Source organism: Geospiza fortis, unplaced genomic scaffold (assembly GCF_000277835.1).
Source record: "Geospiza fortis unplaced genomic scaffold, GeoFor_1.0 scaffold429, whole genome shotgun sequence".
NCBI classification, from domain to species: Eukaryota; Metazoa; Chordata; class Aves; order Passeriformes; family Thraupidae; genus Geospiza; species Geospiza fortis.
The window spans coordinates 1,740,885-1,764,009 of NW_005054411.1; the positions used below are offsets into that span (position 1 = coordinate 1,740,885).

The following is a 23,125-nucleotide window of genomic DNA, read 5'->3' on the forward strand; positions in this document are numbered from 1 at the left end:
TGTCACTGCATAAATCTGCAAATCTATGTGTAAAGAGTTAAGGCTATCCCACTTTATTCAAATTAGCAAAGCATATTGACTCCTGAAGCATTACAGAAGAAAAATTCTTTAAAAAGCGTGCCTCATGAAATGCTTTTATACTATTAATGGTTTGGGAAAGGAACCAGAGATTTTTTTGATTGTTTGAGATTTCTTTGTACTGTTGTGTCAAAAATTTCATCTTTATTTTTTAAATAGAGCTACTTATATGGAATAGTACATAAAGGGATTTAGTTAAATTTATTCTTACATAATATGTCATGCCATGCTAAAATAATGTTGTATTGTAAGAAGGTAAATTACTGTACCTTGAACTGCTACATCATTATCACAGTGGTGATAGTTCTGTAGGTATTTTTAGCTAAAGAAATAATGTCAATAACATGTCAAGGAATTCTTAAATAGAACTAAAATTACACAAGGAACTTCTAAACATAATAGAGCGAACTGGGACAAAATGCAGGGAAATTCTCACCTAACATTTATTTCAGTGGAGGCACCGTGTGATCGATATTGGCTATAGGTGTACCTACATTTTTTAAAAGCATGGAAAATGTAAGTGCAGAGTATGGCTTTGTGATTATGTGGATACACTGTGCTTCTGCCTGAAAGATGGTCTCATCTGGCTGATTAGCATGTTGCATAGCAATGGCATGTGGGAACTCATTCAACATTCGCTGCTGGAAGGCCTCCAGCCTTTCATAGTCATGTCCTCGGCAAACAAATTCCTTATTCTGAGCGGAATAAGAAAACAAAAAGCAAGAGCAAGTTGCATGAAAATAAGTGGGATCCAAACACACACTCTTAAATATTGATTTTCTAGGCAACTTTTGCATCATTTAAAGAAAGGAAAAAAGAAAAGAAACAAAAGGCAAGAATAAAAATAAGGAAGGTAGAAAGAACAGGTTACTTAGAAGAAGGACATTTTATCACATAAATTGTGTTTTATTCAAAAGTCTGGAAAAATGTAATAATTACACTTCAAAATTTAATAAAAATCTGAAGGGAGAAATTTTTCTTAGTGGATCAAAGTACGCAATTAACGTGATATATCAGACTGTATAAAATAGGAAACAGAAATATAACCCAACAAACAGTTAAGACAATGAAATGGGTTCGAAGTCAATTCCATGAGGAACTAAGAAACTTTGTTCTGATGTTATATAATTCTGAAGAAAAACATTGCCTAACAAAATTATAAAGGCATTCAATTTGCCTTACCCTGTAAATGTTGATCAATTATCAGCCTGGAAAATTAAAATGATCCAGATTTTACAACACAAAGTAAAAGAATGCTCCTGGCATTGAATTCTGAGAATTGAGACTTTCATGGGAATTGCTACAAAAAAACCCCTGTAACCATATTATTGTTCGACTAAAAATTAAAATGCGAAAGCTTTATTATGAAGTTTAGACTTTATTTCTTCTAAAGCAAACACAGCCAGATTTACAAACTGCTTCGCCGTAAAAAATTTAAATCACATGTATTATATCTGTTGTTGTTGGTGTTGCAACTATAAATATGTGCTGTGTATGTTTAACTTGAAAAATTCATAAGATGCATAAGCAGTGAAAGACCTAAGGTTTGAAAGTACTGTACTGTTGTGCAACTCTTTCCATTACTTTCACTCCATCAGTTAAACTCTTTCTGAATAATATTTTCAAATTGGTTTATACAGAACTTATATTCAGATGAATATTAGGTAATCTCAAGAAGTATCTTTCCATCAGACTCTTTTTGAGCATTACTTTTAAAAGGCAGAGTTTCATGCTATATTTGCCAGTTAGAAATAGTCATTTTCCTCACCACTAAGACTAATCAGGCTTTTTAGGCCTCCACCCCATAGGAGGCTTCTTCATCACTTATTTTAATTACCACAGGAAGAGGAACTTGGATTATGATTGCAGCTGCTCCATGAATAAGATGAATTCTGTTCTCTTCCCAAGGTGACAGTCAATGCAGCTAAACTACTGCAGACTGCGGAAGAGGGGGACAGTGTAAACACCACTAACATTTTCAAGGGCATTCCAGTAACTCCAGAATTCTGGATTAATGATCAAGATTATTAACCTTATTATTTGTCAGTTTTTGTGTATTAATAATCAATGAAATTCAGCATGTGGAATTTCTAAGTCTAATTTAGAAATTTCTAATTTCTAATTAAAAAAAAAGGAACTTGGGAATGTAATTGCTTAAATGCTAAATTGCTGATTGTCCCACCACCAATGGATACTACTTCTGACAGACTTTGCCTGAGTACCCACCAGCAGGAACAGAACAGGAGAAAGGGAAAAACTACCATGAACCATTGGTCTGTGGAACAGTGTAGGTGCATGGTTTCCAATAAAAACATGACTATTGTGTTTCTGTGTGACTCTAGGAGTCTAGAATTTGTCTTTTCATTAGTCAGGAACTTTTCTTAACCACAAAACATGAACATAAAGAATTTCTCACAGGATAAGAACTTGCATATGGTATGAACAAATTTTAACACAGTGAAAGTGATTATGAATGACAGCATTACTCCATTCTGTTTATTTTCATTTCGCTTACCCTCAAGAAGAATGGGAACTTTTTCCCATAGAAACCAACTCTGAAAAATTCTGGCTCCAAGCGCTGTTGATCCATAATTTTGTCATACAGAGATGCTTCCATCATCTGTGTGAGATTGAGAAGAAATGCAATTAGTCTTTCTTGAAAGTGTATTTTTACCATAAACTATCACAAAACGGAACATCTTTCACCTCTGGAGTAACTGAATTGCAATAAATCTCTGAGCAACAGCTAGAACATCCAGAAGTTTCTGAATGCATCACATTAAGTAATTATACCTCTTAGGGATCTGAAGGTTTCCAAGAATTAAAAAATAAATCCTTTAAAATATGAAGTACTAATATTAAAGGGGTAAAATAGAAAGACAGTTTGAAACATATGACCCAGTAATCTGCTAATCACCCAAACACATTGCAGTAATGTGGTCAGTTAAATCAGCAAAGTCTAATTTCCATATTCAAGGCAATTGTGTCCAAATCACACCAGATTCCAATGATTTAAGCATCAAATATGAGCTCCTTTAAAATGCCCCAATAGCAATTTGCATAATGTTTGATCAATACATCTGGTTTTTATTTCACTCATAACACTGACACAAGGGGAATTTAATACCCAAGTTCCCTTTTTGTGATGATATTTTCAGCAAAGTTTTCAATACTGTGGAAAAAGCCAAACACAGTCTTAGCCCTATTTCAGGTATCACAGACAGTTATTTAGTATGCATATGATATCAATAGCTGCCTAATTATACTGCTATGAGAAATCCCCACACCTCCGTTTTTGGATTAACATTGGTGGCAAAGATACAGCAAAAGAATATTTCAAACACAAAACACATTCAGTACAATTAATTAAACATGCATAAATTAATCATTTTATTCACATGATGATAGTCATTTCCTTTTGCTTATAGGATTCTGCCATTGACATATCAAAATATATATGGAATAAGAAGATAATGGAGAGTCCTGCCACATTGCATAATTTTGCATAATGTTGTTAAGCAGCTCTGAATTAAAGGGACTTCACTCAGTCCTAGCAGCAAGCATGCTATATACACAGGGAATTTAAAAGGCAAGTTGTAATACAAAATTGAATCCATCAGAAGGAGGTAGGAAAAGAAGACTCAATAATTTTTAAAAAACACTATCTGAATGAATGAGAAACAATGTTTAGAGTTCTAAAATGAAAGAAGCAACAAGAAGACTGTACCAAGAAACATTCATTTTTACTATGTATTATTAAACAGACCATTTTTAAGCAGCAAATTTAAAAAAATGTGTGCTTTGCCTGTGGCTTTGCTTGCAATTACAACTGCAAAGTCATGCTGCTGCTCCTACTGAAGGACTACACACAGCACATTTCCTGGAACAACTGTAGGAAACTAATGAAAGTAAGTTTGTATTGTTATTTTTCTGCATAAGCATGCACAAAAAAAGGATGCTGTACAGGTACAAATATTGTAAGAACATTAATTCTATAATAAAATAAAGCAACCTGGTCTAGTGGAAGGTGTCGAGTAGGAATTAGATCATCTTTAAGGCTTCCAACCCAACCTGATCTATGAAGACAGGATTTTCTCGTTTTTCTTCAAAAAGCTCACACTCCTTTTTTATAATCCTTATTGTAGAAAAGATGCCTCAGGGTAAAAAATAAGAGTGCAAACCAAACCTAAGGACCATTCTGTGGTAAATTTAATTTCCTCAGTAATATTTTATAACCTAAATTAAAAAGCACTTGGATTCCTGATTGATGAAAAGTGTTCAAGTACATTACCCTCATCTTGCTGAGGTTTCTGTAGTCATAGTAGTTCTCATATTGTTCTGCAATTTTCCTGCATAAGATAATGCCATTTTCCCAACACTGCAAGCAAATAAAAGGTGCTCAGTAATTCAATGAAACTGTTTGACAATCTGTGATTTATTAGTGGTCTGTTCTATCTATACTAAGCCTTGTCACTACTGAAAATATTTGAACGCACTGTCCCCTAAACACGCTAATAGCTTCTGAGTAATACTGATGAAATCTTTGAAGAATTAAAAATATATTTAGAGACTTATTTAATTAATTATTCTTTTTGCACTATGCACAAAATGTAAGTCATTGCAAGAGTGATGGATGACTCTTTTGACACTACATGAGATGGATTCAACACAGTACGATTTTTACATTCTAAAATTGTACTTTTAATACATCTACCCTAATTTTTTTAGGTTGTACAATACTTCATTGCACCATGTAAGTTAAACTATATATTATAATTACAGAATTGTCTGAAAAACATGACGATCAACATCCATTTGATTACATTTATTAGCCTTACATGAATTTTACACTAGCTACAGAAAATTGTAATGCATTGCATGTTTGTCAGTAAGATGAATCAGAGCACTATGTGTATATAAAATTTTAGACTGCAGGATAATTACACGTGCTTAATTCAGAATAGGCATTTGTAGTAATGACAATGAACTGTGATTCCCCCAAACAAAATAATTTTTAGTTTTTAAAAGACACAACATGGTATTGTAAGGTGTAAACATAGCCCTTACAATCCTCACTTGGTCACTGAGTGAATTCCATTGGCTTTATAAGGCTCATTTTCACCTTTAAAATGGGGGGAACTGATATCACCTTTTACAAAGCGCTCTGGCAGTTACAAAGCCAAGTGCTATGCACATAAAAATTATTCTTATATGTAAGTGGGGGATTTCTAGGATACCACCACAGGATTAGAAGAAACGTACTGCATCGCTAAGTAACTGCTTAATCAAGCAAGGACAAATACTTCACCTCAATACAAGAAAAGAGTACAACCCTGGAACTAACATCCTAAATGGAATAAACTACCCTTCCCAGATCCACTCAGTAAAACAGGACTATTTTACCTTTCCCCTATCAAAGTTTTGAATGATGGTCAGATGGAGGCACTCCTTGCGTTGCCACTCTGTTTGCATGGGGTAGTTGAGAAATTCCCTGAGCGGCCGGTCAGACCACTCCAGCAGCTCGTCGTACAGCAGGAGAGTGTAGGCAGCCTCTGCAAGACAAATCACAGCATGGCCCTTACCAACAACAAACACATAAAACAGACAAACAAAGTACACAGAGATGTGAATGCTTTTCTTGAGAGGCACCTTTCTAATGGGTAGTTGATTTATTTTGAGTATTAGGCAGATGGTAGTGGTGGTTTTGGACGGAGTTACTATTACAGCTATAACAAAAATAGCCTAAAATTTTCATACACTATTTAAAGTGGAGTCACTGGGACACTTCTTCTGGAGTCTCAAAATACAAAGGAGACAGAAATTAAGTAACCATTTCCTGCTTAGCCCCAGTCTTCCCTACTGCTGAGGAGAAACCCTCAATGACTCTGCTGTCTGAAAAGAGGAACAAGGACTGGAGGATGAGGAACATCAGTAGTGAAAGAGGAAAGACAACAAGACTGTGGACACAGTCCAAAAGAGAGGGCTGGGAGGAAAACAGGGAGGCAGATGTGTGCTTAATACAATCCACTCCTTCCACAGAGAAATAAATTCCTGATAGCTGAGCCTTACCAGCTGGCCATAACAAGAAATTTAAAAGTGCAATGTTTTTCTCTTTTTAATTTTAAAAATTTTATTTAGTTTTTGGTTTGGCAGGAATCAAACTGGTTGTTGGTCTCTACTCAGAGAGCTGTTTAGTAATCTTTACATTAATCAGTATAAATTATCAGGAAATATAAAAACTATTATTTTTTTTTACTTTGATTTCAGGAATTCCTCAGAAACAGTACACTTCTATAATATAAAATTAATCTTTTTATTGGAAAGTCAGCCTTCGGCAAATTACAAAACACCAGAATTACTACTGGCTACAACAATTCAATTTGTCTAACTGAGCATATGTATTATTGATTTCCAAGCTGATATTCACAGTTAATGTTGCCACTCACAGGACCACTTTGCATGAGTGAGTCAGCACAAAGATGGGTCATATTCTGGAGATGTACTTCATTGGAGAAAGTAGTTCCCTACTGGACTTAATTTATTGCAGATTTTATAGGTTGTACATAAGGCAAAAAAATAACAGTAAAGTACTAAAGTTCATTTTGTGCTAAGCTAAGTTTGCCCCAGACAGCTATATCCTACTTCTGCCTCTGCCATACGAGCTCCCATAAGACAGGAGACTGAAGCCAAATTTTACAGTATTTTTTCTAGCAACAGTGTTCCTCTACACATCCAACTGAGAACCTGTGGATGAAAAAACATCACTGCAGCAGATAATTGTGTGAGAGAGTGCCTTGAAACCCAGTGTTGCAAAATGCTAAGTGTGCTGCAAACTGGTGCTGTGCTGTGATACACCCATGCAAGGAAAACCAGCTTGAGTTCCACAGACAACCTTAATTCTGGCATCACAGCAGCTCTCAGGGTGCTTGACTGGTAACCACCTTTGTCATAGCTTCAAGCTACATTTTGGTACTCAAGACATGAAGCACATCTATATAACAATTTTAAAAATCCATGAAGCTGATAATAAATTATTCAAAATCATAAGGAAGCAAAAGATAGCAGAACATAAGTAGCTGCTCAGGATAGCTCACTGTGACCTTTCCTTTCTAAACTTGGTATCTAAGTCCTTAACAAAATTTTATCTGCCATAACAATGTAGTTTTCTTAAGTTATAATGAATTTATACAGAAGGTTTATAAAATAAGAATGACCATACTGGATTATAAGTCTGAAGGTTTCCTCCACCCAGTATGTCTGGCAGTGGCCAACACAACAAATAAAATACTGATACCTCAGGGAGAGGTCTGTAACTACTGACTTGCATCAAAGCACTAAGGAAAGATAAATGATGTGGAAAATTCAATTTATACAGGAAATATTCAAAACACTAGATATGTCTAAGGTGGATAGGTAAAAAGTCTCATTACAGTTGTTAGGTGACTAAGGGGATGCAAGGAATCAGTGCATTTATGTGATTCAGCCTCAAAAGAGGTACATTTATAGCTGTAACTGAGTGCTGTGTAAAGAAAGATTTGAAATAATGTTTTGTATAAAAATTACTTTTTTTTTAACAGAGCATTTTTAGAAAAAATCCAGTAAATCATACCATGGAAATGAGAGAAAAACCATTTCATCCCTAGGTTGAAACGATGCCATTTAGCAAACTAATGCTGCAACATGTGGGAACACTGCTGAAGTACCAAGCTTATTTTGCTAATCCCAAATTCTCTAGACCAGCTGATTTACAAAAGTCTATATTGTCTCTCATAAGGCAAGGCAATGGACTACACAAGTCTGTTTTCCAATTTTGGGTGTGAGACAAGTCTTATTAAGGCTCTTACAGCAAAAAACTAAAAATAATAATAAATTTTAAAAAAAGGAAGCAGTGAAATCTACCGCAGCAAAGAATGCAAAAATCACACAGATTGATAACAAACATATGGGAAATACAACAAAGTCCTGGAAATAAATTTTGAGCAAAATACTGTTTAAAATCAGAATGGATGGCAAAACAATTGCCATCCAATTGCCTAAAAAAATTAGGTTCATATCACAGTTGAAGGTAAACTGGACACATAATAATACCCAGTGCAAAAAGGAAACTCAATACTGCTCAAAGAGTTACTAAGATCTACTATGCAAAATAATAGCTTTATACAAAAGCCAGCTGTAGCAAAGAGACTTCTTAATAACCAAAATTCTCTTGTGACTCACTATTGCCAGGTCACATGAGGAAACTAAAATCTCCCCTTAACATATCCTGCTATCTAGTCCTCATTTAAATCCATGAACTACAAAGGGAGTGTGGAAATTCCAAGTGAACAATCTTTCTTTTGGACAGCAGAAAAGCATAAGGAAAGTTGCTGTGACACCAGGTACCTGTAAGCTGTTTACTGGAGACCCCCAGCCAACTAACCCGCTTCTAAGAAAAATCAAAATCTAGAAATTTTGAACATATGCAAGTGCAAAGACTGGGGAAAAGCTGGAGGTATTAAAAGGTCAGTAAAATATTCTGGCAAAGATAATGTGATTTAAAAGGATACTGATTTTATCTTCTTCAGCACTCACTGATGGCATGCAGTTCCCCAAATGAAATGTGTATTTAGCTGTATAAACAACAGCCATGTACAATATCTTCTTATTTCTTCATGTAAAAAATAACCATCCTTGGCACAAAATTAGAGAAATCTTGCACAAGAGCAAATGTGGTATGTGAAGACTTAGAAAGACATCATGAAATTGCAATACTTGTCACAAGTTTTAGGATATCTACCTCATTATGAGTAAGTTATATGAGTCTTCCTTTCTTTTATTTATTTTTTTAAACCAAAAATGAGGTTCTGAAACACAGCTGTGTTGAAACACTTCACCAAACAGATAGCCAGGAGCATGACAAAAAAATGTATAGGCTCAGATACCACTAAATGAACTCATAAAAACTTCTTCCAAACTTTACTCCTTTTGGGCAAAAAATTACCGTATCACACATTTATTGCTAGTGGGTATCAACAGAAGTAATTTACATTCACCATGGCTCAGCAAATAATAGTGCCGTGGGGCTGAAAAAAGCAGTATTTTGAGACATCAATTAGGCAAGGAAACTCAGCTGTTGCCTGGGTTGCTATGTTCTGCACTGAGGATACAGCTTACAGGGTTGCAAAAGACTGCAAACAACAGACCAGTCCTAAATATCTTTTTCTAGTTTGTATTCAGTTACCTGTGAAGTTTTGTGCTTTCAGATGTAGGTCATAGAGCTTATGAATATAGCGAATATACATCTCTTCCTTGTTCAGTTCAGTCTTGTAAAAATTCTGAAATAAAGTTGTATTTTGTAATAAAATGTAGTAGTTAATAAATTGATGATAATGGTTGCAAATAAAAGACTTCAAACATAATCTTCTAGAAATACATGCATAGATTACATTTCTGAACATAAAACTGCCATTTATTGTTACATGGATGAAATTTGGACTGCAATATCATAATTTTTAGTTCAAAACATTCTTTATCTATTTACAAGCCCTAAAGCAAAGTATGAAAAAGTTACAGGGAGAGGAGTGCAAGCTATAGCGCTGTCCACAAGTACTGCCACATTCACAATGGACATGCAGTTTAGGTCCTCCTGCTAGACATACTCCATGGTCAGGATAATCTGCTTTGCTTAATAAAAATTTATAGGCTAGAAAAGTTCAAGCACTGGTTCTCATTAGCAATTAACAATTTCTGTTTTATTATTTAAATCACTATTTTAAACTATGCAGTTTTTCTTCTAGTGTACAGTATTCATATTCTGTGCCACTATTTACTAAATTGAGTTATTATCAAGGAAAAAGGTGGGAGGAACACTATGAAAACATAAAAAATAAAAATAAAAATAAAAACTTTATACAAAAGAGATTTTTTAAACTGATTTGAGAAAATTTAGCATTCATTGTCTCTCTGTTGTATTAAAAATTTCTTTGAAAATTATTAGGATATGAAATCCACCTTAGCCCATATGAGTCATTGAAAATCCCCTTAAAAAGTAATATGGTGTTTTGGGATTTTAAAATATTTTCATTTTCTCTTTATACAAATCTTGGACACTTTGCTAATAATAGATTAAAACCTCCTTAGGGATGAAAATAATCCAGGTACTTTACAGAATTCAGATCATGCCAGATATTTTGACAGCACGCCAGCTGCTTTATGGCTTCATAGTAAATATCATCCTTATTTAGAGCACTATTTTCCTACTGAAGAAATCCTTTGTTCTCTTATGTATAACTGCTACTTAGAAGTGATCCCAAATTGTTTCACTGACGTCAAAAATGCAGAATTACAAGTCAGCTTATCATGTTTTTTTCCCCTCTGGCTAAAAATACAGCTTTTCAAAAAATTCACCATGAAAATGGAAACTTTCCAAGGTTAACAGAAGTCAACAAACTTGTCAGTGGAAACTGGCCTAGAATCAAAATGCATCTTGTAAACAAAAATGACATCTTTTTCATACTATGGTTTAGCACTGTTGGTTTGTGGTAATAATGATAGCATGACAACAGGAGGTCTTGAGCAGCATTTCTGTCTCTTCTACTGGGGAGAGAATAGTCAGCCTGCAGTATTCACAAGATATCCCATACTATATGTTAAAAGAACCAACTTGCATCACTTATTGGAAGAAAAGAAACAAGAGAAATCATGTAGGTTTTGTTTGGGAGAGGAGGAAAGGCATGTTTGTTTCTACAAACTCAGAGACTAATTAAACTTGGAAAGTACTTTGTTAAGTTTATCCAGTAGGAAGAAACTTAAAACTGAATAATGCAGTCTTGGAGACCTTTCAGAACCAAGCTATGAAATGCCAAGGAAGACTATCTCCCTACTGTACCAATCTCAGCCTGGAAAAAATAACCAGTGATAATAAGTGTAGTGTTACTCTGCCAAATTCTACTCAAATTGCAACAAGAAGCAAAGTAAGTCCTATTCCAATGTGCATTTGTTCAACTGAAATTGAAAAGGAAAAGAGAAAGTATTATACAAACCAAAAGGCTAACAGTGCAGCCAATCTTTTTGCCATCCACTTCTCCCATTTTCATGCAGTCCCTAAAGCAGAAAGTAATGAAAGTCAAAAGGAATGCTCTTTATCCTCTTACAGTGAAGCACACCTCAGAAAACAGACATATTTCACTTGGCAAGCTGACTGAAAGGATTGCATTAAGCTGAACAGCTGACCCAAGTAGCTAAGAGATTTCATGCCTCCTTTTGTAGTACATTGAATACCTCAACTGTCAAGAAAGTCAATGTTTTCTTTCTGGCTCTGTGATTACTATGTGACCTTTTTTATGACACGGTAAAAAAGTAGCCAGTAGAACCACACTGAAATAAAAGAATAACAGGCAGATATCACCACATAATCACTAAAAGAAATTTAACATAACTTTAAAACATTCTTGCATACATGAGCTAAACAATTTTCCCAAATACTCTCATAACTAACAGCACACCACTGTTTTGAAAGACTGGGAGTCCTAGATGTTGAAATCCAGCTGGTTCCTGAAGAGAAATAGCAGCCACACTTCTAGAAATTAAGAGTTCAGTCTCTTTGTTGATGAAACACCTTTTTTTTCAAGCTATCAGTGATGACAGCAAGTGCAGTACTAGGTCTCACCATGTGTCCCTATGGAATGAGGGAGAAAACCTTACAATTAAGCTCTGGGCAGTGCTACAGTTGGTGGCAATAAGGAGAACTAAGCTGAAATGTGAAGCCTCTACACAGGCTCACAATTGACTGGGAAAATTGCTTTTAGTCTCACACTCCTGAAAGAGAGTACATGCCTCTCATTTCCCTCTTCTTTAATCACATGGTATAGTCAGATGTGAGGTGTTCATCCAGAGATCATGTCTTTGTATACACACTTACTGTGCCAGCTGACACTACAACTAAGCATGATTGACACAGTAATAAGAATTTTACATATTGTGTAAAACAACTGTCAGGTGATTAGTACTGAGCTCTGCGTCTTCAGACAGACTTGAGTCACCAACCTACTGCCAAAAGTTACTACATTCCCTGACAGCAAGCTCAAGCCCACGACTGGATTTTTTACACCATGGGGAGCCTACTTGGTTGTTTTCATCCTGCCAGTTGCATTTTCCTGTTGACTAAGCAGCTGCTGTCAGAGAACCTGAGCACTCACAGCTGCTGTATCCACGTATCCATGTGCAGTCAGCATTGAGCAAGACAACTGTATTTGTTTCCTAATATTTCAAAGATGACAACCCTACCTCTAAATTGTGATAACCACTCACCTGTAGTCCAGGAGCCTCTCCATGAGGCGAGTCACAGTGGCAATTAACGAAACGCCACTTTCCCTCCATGTTTCCCGCTCAATTTTCTTCAGCAGACTGAAAAAAAAAAAAAAGTCAGAAAAATGTCACTGTTTATTTTTAACTGTCACTATGACAACCTCTCTGCTTTTACCACTACCTTAATACCTTAGCAACACCTTTGACAGTTAGACTTTTTTTTACAAACACCCTCCCAAGAAGTGCAATTTGCAAACAATGTCTTACCTAGGATAAGGACCAAAAAGTGGAATTCTAGTCCAGGAAGCATTGACAAAACAAATGATTTTTATATTAGCTGCATCAGGTTAAAAATATGTCAAATACCTAATTTTCAGAACATATTAATATCCGAAAGACTTAACTCTTCCATAAAATTTTCATATTCAGTTCATGCTGATATGTCACAAAATGAGGAATTTAAAGGTATTCTTAGAAAAGAATATTCATCAGCTTAATATACCTTCTTAATTTTTTTAAAAAAATTTTCTTTTTCTCCTCTCTTCTCTAATATTTCAGTAAGCATGATATTTAAGAATAGAGGAGGGGTTTTAACAAGATGATTACCCCTCTTCACTTAATATTTCTTTCTGAGAACATACTATCATGCACATGTACAATTGTGCATGATAGTAGCCTAAAGTGTCATAAGATTATTTTGTTAAAAACTGTTGTGCCAATGTAAATGCATACTATGCATTGAAGTGGAAAGATTTCAAAATGTCAGTAAAACTGTACAATATAATTGTCTTTATTATTTTTGTTCTTTATATAATTCTGCTACAGGCCTTTGTTTTTCATTGCTTAAGTTTATCAAATATTTATCACTTAGGCATGAATTTCCACATTTTCTCTATAAGAGTGAGAAAGGAAATATTTATCTACAGAGCTGTGTTACTTTTATACTTTGGTGCAGGAGCTCAGGTGGATGACATGTCCATGGAGATATTTCAGCAGCCCCCCTGAAAATGTACTCAGTTATGGTTTATTTAGAAAGCTCTGAAAATTCCCACATCCGTATCCTTAGAGCTTTTAGAGCACCTCTGAACCTTCTGTCTGTCAGCTCCACTGACCTTCATCTACCCTGAGCACGCTCAGTCCTGAAAACCTCCCACACCCAAACCTCAAACCTGTAACAGCGCTCCGGAACTCCTACATGCCAACTGCACTAGCTATACACTCCAGCTCTGCTCCTTACAGCCTCAGGGATGTCACAGATCCAATTCTCCAAGCAAATTTGACCTAAATGAAGCTGTGCTCTGCTGGAACTGAGGAGCAAACACTGATCTTCATCTTGCACCCTTATAAGAATCTTAAACTCGCTTCTTCTCTTAAGGAGGCAGTCAGATGTCTTTCCCTCACAGTCAGAGGCTGACTCTTTTTCATTGCTAGCAGGCAGATGATAAGGCCATCCTTAACCAGAATATGCTGAAGCACTATGCTGGCACCTCTGTTTTCCATACAGAGTACCTTAATAAATTTTTGAACCCCTTATGTTCCTTCTAATAGAAGCTTTTGTGTCTAGTAAGAAGTAAGAGTAGAGCCTGTCACGTTATTGAATCTTGATTACCACAGGGATTTTTCATTTCTACTTTGTTTTAACCTTATGTTAAAAAGGAACATTTCAACCTAGATTCAATAAAATAATTACTGATAGCTCCTCTAGAAAAACAATAGAAGTATGACTTCTCTTTCAAAACAGATTGTTCTTATCTGCATTTGACTTGTGCATTTTCTGTAAAATTGCATTGGCACGTTCATTATAAACACACAATTTGTAATAATGAGTTGAGTTGATACATTCAGAGTACTTATACAAATTGACATCAATGTGGTCAGTTGAAAAAATGAAAGACTTGCCTTCTGAAGCATGCCTCCCTCTCCCCCCAACAGATTTCCAGCACAATGCACAGAACAAACTCAGAATGAAAAAGCTACTCAGATATATTCTGGCTAAATCTAGATAGAATTGATCCTGTTCTTACAGATCCCAAAGCATAGCCAAGATGCTTGACTATTTGTACAAAGCACTAAGGGGGTTAAAAAACAAAGGGAAACTATAAAAATGTTCCTGTCTATCCATGCTAATATAGCCTAACATCTCAACTCACCTGAACAATTATGGTTTGCTTTGTTTGGTTTGGTGGGGGGGAAAGGAGGTATATTTAATTATTTTTAATCTTGGGTACCCCGGGTGATCCAGAATGGTGATCCAGAAGACCAGAGCTCTCCAGGGACAAACAGCAGGCTTAGAACAATGCTCAGGCTAACTCAATCATGTAGTAAATGGATTTTGTATGTCTAAAGCACAGCATTATTCAGACTTTTAGCTCACAGGCAGCTAATCCTAGAGGTGCTTTAAAACATCTGGACGCCTCTTTTAGTGTTCAAAGACCTCGCTATAGCCAGAGGTTCCCTGAACGAGTCATAAAGGGTCTCAAAAGACTCACTCCAGACAGAGTCTAATGGACTGGGCAGTGATGAATTCAGTCATGCATTTGGAGAAGAAATTAAGATGACTGAAGACAGCAGAGGAAAGGTAGCAGTCATCAGTTTTTATATAATAGATTCATGGTTGAAAAAATCACCCAGAAACTGGCAGACCTCAGTTATAAATCCCTGCTCAGCTGAATGTCAGCTACAATTTCTTCAAAGAGAAGCCTCACTGCCAGGCCCCCAGCAGAACCCATTAGTCCAGGTTTTGTGCTTCTGTGGGGCCACCTAACTTACAAATCTTAAATGCCTTGTCTTAGGCCAAACTGAAATACAGCTGCAGAAGTAATAAACTGCCAACATCCATCTGATTCAGAAGAAAGACCTACTTGAATATAAATCCTCGCTTCTGAGGATTTTATTTTAACCACCAAATGTTCAATGAAGTAAAATAATTCTTTTCCCTGTACTAATTAATTCAGTAATTCAATTGCAGTATTACAGTATAAATGTAGATAAGAACAGCTTTCATACCATATTTACAATGGATAGCAATTGCAATATCTAGTTTCTTATGATAACAAAATGTTCACAACTTCATGCTTTGCATTTCCTTCAAACGACATCAGGAGCTAATCAGTGAATGGTCACATTCAAGTCCCTAGAAAGACATTGATTCAAAACAAACAGCAGTCACCTTCCCTGTCCTTTCTCTGTCTTTTTATTTGACATAGGTAATTCCATTGTAGGCAACAAATTCTAAGCGCATAATATCTTGTCTATCTCCACAGATGCTTATAATTTATCCTTGAAAATAGGTGTTCAAAGGAAAGATGCAGTGATTGTTTCTGGGAAAAAAAGCAGTTAACGGGGGAGTTAAGAGATTTAAATTCATTTTCCAATTCAGGCAAAATAAACAGCACGACAAAACCTGAACGTCTCCCACCCACTGCAGTTCCCAGGCTGTAGGTGTGTGCATCCCCTTGGTTCCCAGTGATAGCTATCAAAAGTAACCACGCCTAATCTAAGAAAGATCAGGTAATATTGTAGCATTTTCTTTCAATGAAGACTATGAAAACACTGCTTGCTGCAAAACTGTATTACTATTCCAGCTTTTGGGTACCTGCTACATCTCTGCCACTTCAGCCTAAACAAGTCTGTTCTCTTGCACTGTGTAAAGACACGCCAATATTGCTTAGTTTAAATTACCCATGGAAGAAATAAAGAAACCCCAGAATCTCAGGCTAACCAACCCTGTCTCTTGCAGTCAACTCCCCAAACTGCCCATTTGATTTTCACAATTTTTCTTCACACGCCCTAGAATGATATGACATCCTCCATTTCAGAGCATTAGTATCTTCTACAGGCTCTCCTCTTGAGGGGTGGTAATGCATACAGACAATCAAAGTGAAAAAAAAACCTAATCATAAATACTACCTTTTTCATTAGCTGGGAATGAACTTGAGCACTTACTCTGAAATTTCACAGAGTTTAGTTTTAACTTCTGTTATACCATGACAGAAACCACAAGTATACTGATGCTGTGAGACATTTTGCAATTTAAATTACCATGACTATGTTTTCAGCATTTAGATTTATAAAAGGTGGTCAGCATTTTTCACTGTATCATGTTTAACATTCCCCAGTTGAAACCTAACTCAAAACCATAAAAAATTAGGAATTGTATTTGATACCAGTATGCTTTTTTATAGAATTTTAAGTTATTTGAGACATACTGATGTATTTTACATAGGCTTTATTTTATAATTAGAGCTTTTCCTTAAATGACTTAATTTTACAGTTAGAATACTGTATTACTAAAATATTGAAAACATCTTACCTTTTATTATCTTTACTCAGATTAGGAAAATGTCATGAATAATTACAGGAAAGTTCTGCTTAAGCATACTGTACTACTATTCACTATTATTCATTCAATTCCATACTATTCTGCCTAATTTTCACCTTTACTTCTATACATGATAAATATTTTAAAACTCTTTTTTTAACTCAGTACAATTACAGATTAATAAGTGTTTGCTGCTTTCAGACACCAAGACCTGACTCTTGTTCTTTAACCAAAGACAAGAGAGCTAAAATAATACTTAAAGAAGAAAAAATGATTAAGAAACTATATAAACAGGAAAAAAAAATCATGCATTTAGTAGAACTGAAGAAAACACAGCAGCTTGGAATCCTAAAGAGGAATAATACATCTTCTACTAAAATAAACACATCAGAAATAAGTGAAATCTTTCACAATTGAGCTCTGAGGAACAACAGAGTCCTGTTAGTTATTCTGCACCTGTACTCTGTGACAGTCATTTATTTCAGTCAGTGAAACAATTTATGCACAACTTTAGGGACTTCAACATTATCATTAGTTTTCCCTATTAAATTTAAGTGACATGTCATTTATTAAAAAGCACTAAAAGCTTAGCCAGTAATTTATCCAAAAAATTAGAAAGAAATAATCTTATCAGAATAAACACAATTGTTTACATCAAACAAGAAATCAACAAGTGACATTACTCAGAGGACGACAAGTAGCAATAGAAAATCACTTATTAAATGCTTTGCTGAATTGTCATGCCTTGTTTTCAAAATGCTCCATCTGAGTCTACCTGCACCCAATGCAATCATGAAGCATTTCTTGCTTTTCTGATTTTAAAATTAGTAGGTAGAGAATGTTCTGTGATATAACAGATTTAGCCTTTCCCAATTATAGCTGTATGCAAGAAGTACTGCCAGACTTTACAGATGCTGTACAACACCATGAAACATTTTATTCTTCAGATTTTAAGGAAACAAAAAAAGAAAAAGAAAAAATGAGCATCACAACTGGTTTAAGCATTACTTCTCTACAAAGACATTAGCATCTGATACAACCAACTGAACTCAAGGAATTATAAGATAAACATATTACTCACATACTGTTGAAGAGCTCTCGGTATGTTTCATCACCTTTACCTTCTGACATTAGGCTGTCCAGTTTGTCAATCAGCTTTGCTTCCACCTGCAACATATAAGTGTGGTGTAAACTGCTTCTTTTTCCTTTAATGAGATTAGAGAAAACAGAGGGAAGATATGGTTTTATGTAAGAGACTTTGCTAAATGCATATTTTAGAATTATTGGTCAATCATGTGATGAGTCACTTCATCTCTTTGAAGCTGTTATAATTCCTGAGGTTTGTAGGGCTTTCTTTTTTTTTGTGGTGGTGGTGGGTTTTTTTTTTTTTTTTTTTTGGAGGGAGGGAGTTAATTTAAATTGAGCAACGTGACTTTAAAACTACAGGCTGAGGAGCATTTGCTGCTGCTAAGGCAGCTATCTATTTATGGAGTCAGAGGAAAAGCACACAGCCCAAATAAATTGCCTGAATTCTCATTGCAAGGCTGTAAGCACAAGATATTATCTTAGACTGAAGTAAAAATATCATCTTTTCCTACCTGCACCTCATTCTTTATAATTTAATATACATAAATGTCTGCACTGTTCTGAATACTTGGGAGCTCAGACTCTCCCAACACCCTTACCTGCCAGTGTATTTCATTAGAAAGCAAATTTCCTGGACTTACCTATTAGCTATCAAAGAAACTTGCTGGTTAAGAAAATCCAGTGCTGATTCCTTCAATGCATGTTTTTAAGTGCATTGATTATAAAAAAAATATAGAGCTGAAGCTACCCTGTGTATTTATATTTCAAACCTCCTTTTTATCAGTAATATATTACAAATCACAAGTCCAGGGGAGAAACCAAGCTGTTGTAATTATTTTGTTACAGAATAAATCTATTACAATTTACATTTAAAACCAAGCTTAAAAGCCAGAGTAGCAGAACACGTCGATTTTCTTCCTTCTCACTCTCTATTAACATTTCTATTGTAATGTTTAACAATAAGCTTATATATTGATAGTGAAAAGCTACCTACTTACATCACCTGCACTACTCTTGTTTTTAATAGTTTGGTTTGTGTTTTAGATGCAACTCCCACCCTAAGCATTACGATTGCCTGGGAGTAATTAAAATACTTCTACTTTCCTTCATTTTGAAGCAGCAGGAAGGAGGGCACTGAGGATGGTTTGAGGCAGTCTGAAAGAACTGAGTGGGAGCTGAGGGAGCAGATGGCATTCTTGGTCGTTCCTTCCTAGCCCATTAAGAATGTGTTTGAGCAACAAGAATACTTGGATCTCTACTGAAGAACATCTGGTCTTTTTCCATAGTAACCAAAAGGGAAGCGGATTGAATCCTATCTAACCAGCAGTCTGTACCACTGTAAAGCAGAGGTGAAAATCCACCACAACAACCTTGTGGAAAACAGCTCAAGTTTTGTTCTTCACTTCAGCAGGCCATGGATTTTATTCCTCATCTCACTTAACTAATATGACAGTATTAACCGGTGAATCTTACTAACCCTGCAAAGAGAAAAAAGGGAAAGCCCTTGTAGGTATCTTCTCCACCCTGAACCACCAATGGAACTCCAGGTTCAAGTCTGCTAGGACTGTATGAAGTGCTTTATATTCAGTCCTGTTTTATAAAGAGCTTCACACAAAGTACCTGTTTAAAGTTGCCACTTCGCCTTTGCTCCCAATCCATCATGTCATGGAAAATAGGAATCATTACGTTCCTCAGGTCTGGCTGAGGGATCAAGGTCACTTCCAGGAAAGGGCCGATCAATGCTGGAATAAAGTGAAGCTTGTGTTCCCCTAAAAAGAAAATTAACATAAACTTGAATGTGAATTGGGTGTCCTGTGAGTTATCAAGCAATCCAAATGGTGTCTGAAGAATGAAAAAATAGCATTTTAAATGCCTATAGTTTTTTTTTTAATCACACATATATCATAGCATGGGCTATTTCTTAAGCCCAAAAAGTGAAAGGTATAGACAAATGAAGAATATAAGGCAAACATAATTTGTCAGATTTTATTATGCGCTACTGAGTTCAGAAGTGACAGTGGGTTAGCTGTATCTGAAGTTAATCCTCCAGCAAGGTAACAAAGACAGACAAACCACTCTCTCTACATTTCATTTATATTTCACGGGAATAATTTGGTTTCTAAGCTCTACATCCTTGAGTTTACAAAATGGTTAACTGTCTGGTTTTCTCATCAAATGGTGCTCATCAAAAAGAGGTAAGTACCTTGATTTTTACCTATCTTTAGTTTTGCAAGTACAGAAATGGAAATATGTGTTTTAATAGCAGGAAAATGAAAATACGACACAGCTGTTCTCAAAACAACTTGCTTTAAAATCAGTTCTAAAACATCTATTATCTCACCACATTCCACTTAAAAGAAAATTAAGTTCTAGTCAGAAAAGTTAGAAATGGCAGAAATGGCATACAGTAAACACTGACCATTCAGTTTCAGTTTTCCACAAGTAGGACTTCTGATATCCTCAAAATTAAGGGATTATGATTCAGGATGCATTGATTTTTCCAAGCTAGGAATTCATTTACATCCAGCCTATCTCTGGATATTCCAGTGGGCATTCACCCCTGCTTGCTGCTGTGCTCAGTGTCTGAGTTTGTGCAGAGGAAAACAACAACTCCCTTTTCTGGAAACATCCTAGAAGCTTATCCCTATGAAAACAAGGTGACTGTACAAGGATCAAGGCTTAGGATATGATGACTCTTACTGCTACAAGAACTGTAAAATGCTGACCAGCACAACACCAATTGAAATAAATATCCTAGCATTTAGTTGGACATATTACCAGATGAGCTCCTTATTGTGTCCCACAAAACTCACCCCTACTGAAAGGCATCATTTGCCTGCATCCCAAGGTTCTATTGAGCAGAGAACAACATGAGCAGAGAGGTGATGCACACTAAGGTGCACGTGCAGGAAGAAGATGGGACCTGGGAGAATACCCTTGATACACCAGTTCTGAAATACCCACCACATATCCATGTAATGTAGGGGGATGTCTCAGCAAGTCAGCAATACTAAATATTGTAAATAAGTAAAATATGCTACTTATCAGATATTAACAAGATATTAATAAGAAAATATTTATTATTTTGAACATGTCTCTCTAGTACAGGCCAAGTTCAAAGGCTAGTTTTTTGCAACTACATATCTTGCTGGGGAAAAGATTGATAGAACTGAAATTACAGTATCTCAAAAGTCACTGATGATGGTTGCTGTATCTTTAATAAGCCCTCTGATGAAGTGAATAACTGAATAACTGAAATATAAAGGTGACAAATGGAGCATCCAAGTCTTTACTTACTTTTTATTTTTTTCCCAAACAACATTCAACTGCATTTCTCTGACACTCATAATTTCAAACAGTTTGCACAATTATTGCTTAAAAATATAAATGTGTTCCTAAGATTATATTCAAGCATGTATTTTTCCTACGTTGTCTAACGTTGTCTCATTTATACATTAGTCACTGACTTGTTTATGTTTTAGCGCAACTAAGGCTTCAGAGAAGACTTGATGCAAATCCAGGATCTCAGGAGACCTTCAGAATTAAGACATGTCTTGTCCTTAAACAGTTTGACAAGACTAAAAATGAGAACCTAAGTGCATTTCAAGCCATAATAATTCTACCCAAAAGGAGTAGTACTTTTTTTCCTAATTTTCTCTGATGGTATTTTCTCATTTGTCAGCGAAGAAAAGAGGATGGGTCAGCTACAGTATCAAGGCACAGAAAGCTGAGTTTAGCTATAAAGAAGGGAATTATAAATTACAAACTTTTTCCTAAACTTGAATCAAGACTTCATGTCTTGAATACAATTATCAACAACTCATCTATCGCTGGGAAGTAAATATAATAGGTAAAGAACTAATAATCTGCTTTCATTTTAAGAGTTACTGATGATGTATTTAATCACTTACCTAAATTTTGCCACATACTGAAGATTTCACATCCCATTGTTACCCGCATGTCACCATACCTGCAGTGTATTAAAAAATAAAGCAAGAAAGCGAAAGATAATTTAAGAAAATCAAGTTCATAGGCCATTCTGTGACATTATTAAATGAAATGTCTCATTTGTAGTTCACAAAAAAAAAACCTTTGAAAGTGCTGGTTTCTCCCAAGTGTTTTGCTCTTTTGATTGTACCCAGCTAAAACTGGATTCCTAAACCCAGGTTTATTTGAAATACTGTCAAAATGCTACACATCAGTAACACAGCTGTGAAGCAAAACCTGTTTTTGCCACAACATGCTCCAGTTCTCTCTCTGAGAGCAAATAGTTTTGCTCTAGCTTAAAGAAAGACAATTAATTCATACAGACAATAGCATGGCGGAAACACCTGAACAAGTTTGAGTGACTAATACTTTCACTGGCAATGAATTGCTCTTCTCCTCCCAGTATCTGAACCTCCCAGTTTAGGCACTCATGAAGGTTACTGGCTCTGAAGACCTGTACCAAGGGCCAGAACCAACTCTTGTTCTAGTCAGTGGACATACCATTATGTTTTTCTTTTGGTGGGTCCTTTTGCAACCTCCAATGTCTTGCATTTTGAGAAATTTTAAATCTATTACAGTTTTCTACAAGCTGATAGCAATACTTACTTTTCTAAAACCTTTTTCTTCTTGGAAGGTGTGAACATCTCCAGTTGCAGACATAACTGGTTTATAAAAATGACAGCAAGAAAAAAGTAGGAATCCCATATCTACAATAAGCACATGGCATGTGGTTATTTCATTTTCTCAGTACGATCTACAATCACCCAAGATGCAAAATTTCCAATCACAGCCCTTGTTTCAGTCTCAACCGCTAAATTACTCAAACTGCTTTAGACTAAATTTCTTTGACTTGAAATACACTTTTCACCAACCCCAAGATGTTCAGCAGAAATGCATCTTTTACATATCCTACATCTTGAAATGCAAAAGTTTCAAAGTTACTGATTGGGTTTTTTCATCCCTCCAAATCAAAAAGCCTGACTTTTGGGAAGTTTCTTCGGGGTATATTTAAATAGAAAACTACAGAAATTATGCCCTGAAGTCCAAAACCCAAAAAATTCTAACACCTCAAAAGCTATCACATAACAGGACTGGCATTCTCTGTCCATCACATTTTATAATACTCTTTGCAAGTCTCACTTGCTGCAAGCTTCACTGGACAAAATTAAAGCCAGATTTTGTTAAGATATTGCAAATATACAGATTTTTTTGTGCTCCTGCTTTATGAAATAGATGTTAAATATTCTACTTAGAAGACTTAGAGATAAAATTAAAGATAAAATTAGATACTAATTACTATAATCCAATTATAGATGCTTCATGACTGGAAGTGTAAAGGGAGCCCTATTCCAGACCCTGCAGTTCAGC

General features: G+C 35.6%; 1 protein-coding gene across 1 annotated transcript in view; it reads right to left on the reverse strand.

Moving 5' to 3' along the window:
• The window catches only part of DOCK4 (dedicator of cytokinesis 4), a 140,014-nt gene that overhangs the window by 19,367 nt on the left and 97,522 nt on the right, over positions 1–23,125 (reverse strand). Inside the window, 13 exon segments of the mRNA XM_031061386.1 lie at positions 2–23; positions 632–773; positions 2,594–2,698; positions 4,370–4,456; positions 5,482–5,630; positions 9,299–9,392; positions 11,100–11,160; positions 12,367–12,462; positions 12,631–12,657; positions 17,766–17,851; positions 19,391–19,539; positions 21,682–21,740; positions 22,364–22,464. Coding sequence (XP_030917246.1) covers positions 2–23; positions 632–773; positions 2,594–2,698; positions 4,370–4,456; positions 5,482–5,630; positions 9,299–9,392; positions 11,100–11,160; positions 12,367–12,462; positions 12,631–12,657; positions 17,766–17,851; positions 19,391–19,539; positions 21,682–21,740; positions 22,364–22,464 — 1,178 coding nt within the window.